The 1984-nt window shown below is 37.3% G+C and overlaps 1 protein-coding gene across 1 annotated transcript; it reads left to right on the forward strand.

Moving 5' to 3' along the window:
- The first annotated feature begins 1169 nt into the window (after positions 1-1169).
- On the forward strand, positions 1170-1748 carry LOC122647437 (cullin-4-like). Its single transcript, XM_043840828.1, has 2 exons — positions 1170-1483; positions 1676-1748. Exons 1-2 carry the CDS (start codon positions 1170-1172, stop codon positions 1746-1748), a joined length of 387 nt encoding a protein of 128 aa, XP_043696763.1.
- The last annotated feature ends 236 nt before the right edge of the window (positions 1749-1984 follow it).

Below are 1984 nucleotides of genomic sequence, written 5' to 3' on the forward strand. Positions count from 1 at the left end.
ACTTTTGGGAATAAGACTAGGGGCAATTAAAAGGAGGTGTTAACTTCTAAATATACCTACAGAGGTGTCATTTAGACAGTTATATATATATTGCCTATTTTGTTTAGAGTTGGCATGGTTTTAGACTGTTTGTTGTTGTGTCCTATCTTTTTCTTAATAAAATTTGTTATTTTGTTAAAAAAAAAAAATGAAAAGTACGTCATATGGGTGTTCTTCACATTTAGGCATAGAATTTGAATACTGTTCGGCGTCTTTGGATTTGAGATGAAAACTGCAGGCACCCCTCCAAAGGGGAGTCGTGGAGGAAATTCGTATGCACCTGTATTATAGTAGTTTAATACGCGTGGTTATTATGTAAATATGCATGTAACATATACAGCTAAAGGGACAAAGGATTGAACCGGCCAGTGAAGAGGGATCCCCCTCCTCCCCTCCGGAATGAACATCCCTTTTTCAGCTTCTTCTTATGGACTATACTATACATCTGTTGCCTAAGGAAGGGATCAGAGATGGGAATGTCTTCAATGAGGTCATTCTTCTTCCCTTTTCTCTTGTAAAGCCCATAAATTTCCCACCACCGGAGCTCGCATGCAACACCAAGCATGTGTGTGGAGAATGACAAACCATATTGGTTTCCAATTCTGCAGGCCTACTTGTCAAGTCATAAGCATTTGGTACTTTGGGTATATTAATCTCTTCTTTTGCTGCATCTTATTTGTTTACTACTTATTCATAGCTTTGCATACAGCTATTCATATTAGTTGATTGAAAGTAATTTATGATATACGTTGAATAAAAAGTCCCTCTAGGTTCTCCATAGCCTTTGCAGTTTGCACTCTGAAAGACTTGAAGTTTCAGGTAATAAAATAATATTGTTTGAAATGTTCATAAGTGGCCTTATTTGTTCTTTCTTTTTTCTTTTGGTTCCATGAAGCTAAACCTATACTTCCAACCAATTTTTTCGAGGATACATGGGCCGTGTGTAAGTCAGCTATTAGTGCTATCTTTTTGAAGCAGGCAAATCTCTACAGCTCTCAGGATTTTTATCAGGTAGTTTTCATCTCATTCTGTTGGTTCTTGGATGCAATGTTATGCTGTTTCAACTCATGGGCATGTAAATGATCCAATTATCTTGCCCATAGGCTGTTGATGATCTCTGCTTGCACGAAATGGGAGGAAGTCTTTATCACAGAATTGAGAAGGAATCTGAAGCACACATTTCTGCAACCCTACAATCATTTGTTGGCCAGAGCCCAGATTTGGTGGTTTTCTTGTTTCTTGTAAAGGAATGTTGGCAGGATCTTTATGACAACATGTTGGAGATCCCTAGTATAGCCCTTTGTCTTGACCAGACGTATGTGGAACAAAACCCAAATTTGCCTTCTTTGTTGGATATGGAGTTGCAGTTGTTCTGCAAACATCTTTGTCCAGAAGTTGAGCACCAAACAGTTACTGGCCTTCTAAGATTGATTGATAAGGAAAGGTATGTTTTGGTGCTCTTAGATACCTGAGTTTTTCTTGCACGGTTAATTCAGTCCTTGATCATCTTAAGGAAACCTTTGCTCAGCTGTTTTTTTTTTTTTTTTTTTTGGGGGGAGGGGGTGGGAAGTTGATGCCGTTAGGTTGATAATAATAGATAATTATGTGATTTTTTTTTATCTTTAAATCTTATTAGAGTCATTAATGGCAAGCAGGAGATAGAGTCTTTGTTGCATTCAAACTTGTTCGCAGTTTTAGACTACTATTAGGAGTCTTTATTTTCCTTTATATACTTGCATGTACCCCCAATGTAACAGATTTGGAATGGAATATTTAAAAAACTGAGATTTACCTCCCACGGTGTTTATATGTTGCTGTGTGTGCTTCGAACTCCTCTCCTTCTCTTGTTCATCTTTTCTCAGGTCAGACTTCATCTTTTATCATTTTTCTCCATCTTTATTCCTTTTATTTCAGCTTCCTTTAAACCTATACAGTGTGCTCTGTT

Source organism: Telopea speciosissima, unplaced genomic scaffold (assembly GCF_018873765.1).
Source record: "Telopea speciosissima isolate NSW1024214 ecotype Mountain lineage unplaced genomic scaffold, Tspe_v1 Tspe_v1.0047, whole genome shotgun sequence".
Taxonomy (NCBI): Eukaryota; Viridiplantae; Streptophyta; class Magnoliopsida; order Proteales; family Proteaceae; genus Telopea; species Telopea speciosissima.